Raw genomic sequence first — 1,612 nt, 5'->3', positions numbered from 1 at the left:
AAAAAAAAAAAAAAAAAAAAAAAAAAAGCAAAAAAAAAACCCAAAAACAAAAAAAAAAAAAAAACTTTTTTTTTTTTTATTTTTAAAAGTTTTTTTTTTTGGGTTTTTTTTTTTTTTTTTTTTTTTTTTTGGTTTTTTGATTTCTTGGAACCACAAGCTACAAAATTTGCCAGAAGAAAGCTGCTGCTTCCATTTGCCTTCTGGTCAGGATAAAGCAAAACGGAGCTTTTTGGCCTACATGCCTGCCACCACACTGCAAAAACACTAAATCTTGCCAAGTATTTATTTATTTATTTTTTGTCTATTTTCCAGTGTAAATATCTTATAAGACTTATAAACTAACTTACAAATACATTTTCAGCAAAATATAGGTGTTTGTTTTAAGTAAGTGATTCGTTAATAAGCCCCATAGCCCTCAGTACCGGGGCAGATTTGAGCAGAAAGTATTTGAGTTAATGCTGCTGAACAAGATGTAAGTCACCGCCACGAAATACATTGTATGGAACTCTGATAGTGGCAAAAAAGTGTGTATTTTGGTGGTTTTAAATTTTATATTTTAACATTTTTAAATGTGTATGTATTTGTTCTATTTTTATGTTTTTTACACCGGATTTGCCCCGCAAAAATTATAAAAGGGTACTAGTTACACTGACAGATTTTTTTCACTTATAGCAAGACATTTTCTCCATAAGTGAAAGATATTTGCACTAGATACTAAACTAAAAAAATAATTGGTAAGATTTTGTGGGTTTTTTTGTAGTGCATGAGGATGAACATGCTGTCCATACTGTGAAACTCAGTGGTGGCAGCATTATGCTATGGAGATGGAAAGATCTATGAAGCTATATGCAAGGCAAACACATAGCCTAATAATAACAATAGGAACAATGGCCGTTTCTATGGTGTGTCTTTTAGACTGTGATATGGGAATACAGCAAATGTCTTTTAAGGATATTAAATAAATATTAGTGTTTATTTTTGTGGAAAATAAGAGGTAAAAAACAGAAACGATGACAAATGTACAAGGATTGTGTTTACCTGCTGATACTGAACACAGGTCCCAGTGCAGTTCTGGCCCCGAGGGTCCCTGGCCCAGTTGCGAGCACACGTCATGTCCAACCTACAGGCATCGAACCTGGAGACACATAAAAGACAAATCAGAAACGGCAAACAACCATCTGCTTATTTCTAAAACATCTCCATTTTTAATACTCAAATGTCTATTTTTTTTGTTTTTGCACCTAATGAGACAAGAGCAAGCGGCTGTTCAGCTAAAATTAGCATTAGGGCTCAAAATAAAGCTTGCGACTTCTCTGGAGCTCACAATTTGGCATGCTGCTGCGTGTTTTGTTTTTGTAGCATGCGTGGTAGTCTGTAAAGAAACACTGGTAGATGAGAATCCTGTTTCTAAGAGCAAATCCTTGTAAAATCCTGAATAACATCGCAGTATAACAACAACATATTTGCTTTTTTGGCCGCTTTTTTTTTCTTTTTTTTTTTTTTTTTTATTAAATCGCCATCATCCTAATCTGGTTGAGCCATAAAACTTTAATATTATTTCCAGTCAGGAGAAACTTTCATCTTAAGTCCAGGCTCAACTTAGCCTGCATTT

The 1,612-nt window shown here is 33.6% G+C and overlaps 1 protein-coding gene across 3 annotated transcripts in view; it reads right to left on the bottom strand.

Annotated features, from left to right (window-relative positions):
* The window catches only part of rtbdn (retbindin), a 23,705-nt gene that overhangs the window by 10,285 nt on the left and 11,808 nt on the right, over positions 1-1,612 (bottom strand). For all 3 annotated transcript variants that reach the window (XM_015044599.1, XM_015044600.1, XM_015044601.1), the window contains exon 5: positions 1,039-1,135. In XM_015044599.1, the coding sequence (XP_014900085.1) occupies positions 1,039-1,135 (97 nt within the window). The remainder of the gene's footprint in view (positions 1-1,038; positions 1,136-1,612) is intronic.

This window comes from Poecilia latipinna, unplaced genomic scaffold (assembly GCF_001443285.1).
Source record: "Poecilia latipinna isolate Pla-1442-1.1 unplaced genomic scaffold, P_latipinna-1.0 Scaffold683, whole genome shotgun sequence".
NCBI classification, from domain to species: Eukaryota; Metazoa; Chordata; class Actinopteri; order Cyprinodontiformes; family Poeciliidae; genus Poecilia; species Poecilia latipinna.
This window is presented reverse-complemented; position numbering and strand designations above follow the sequence as displayed.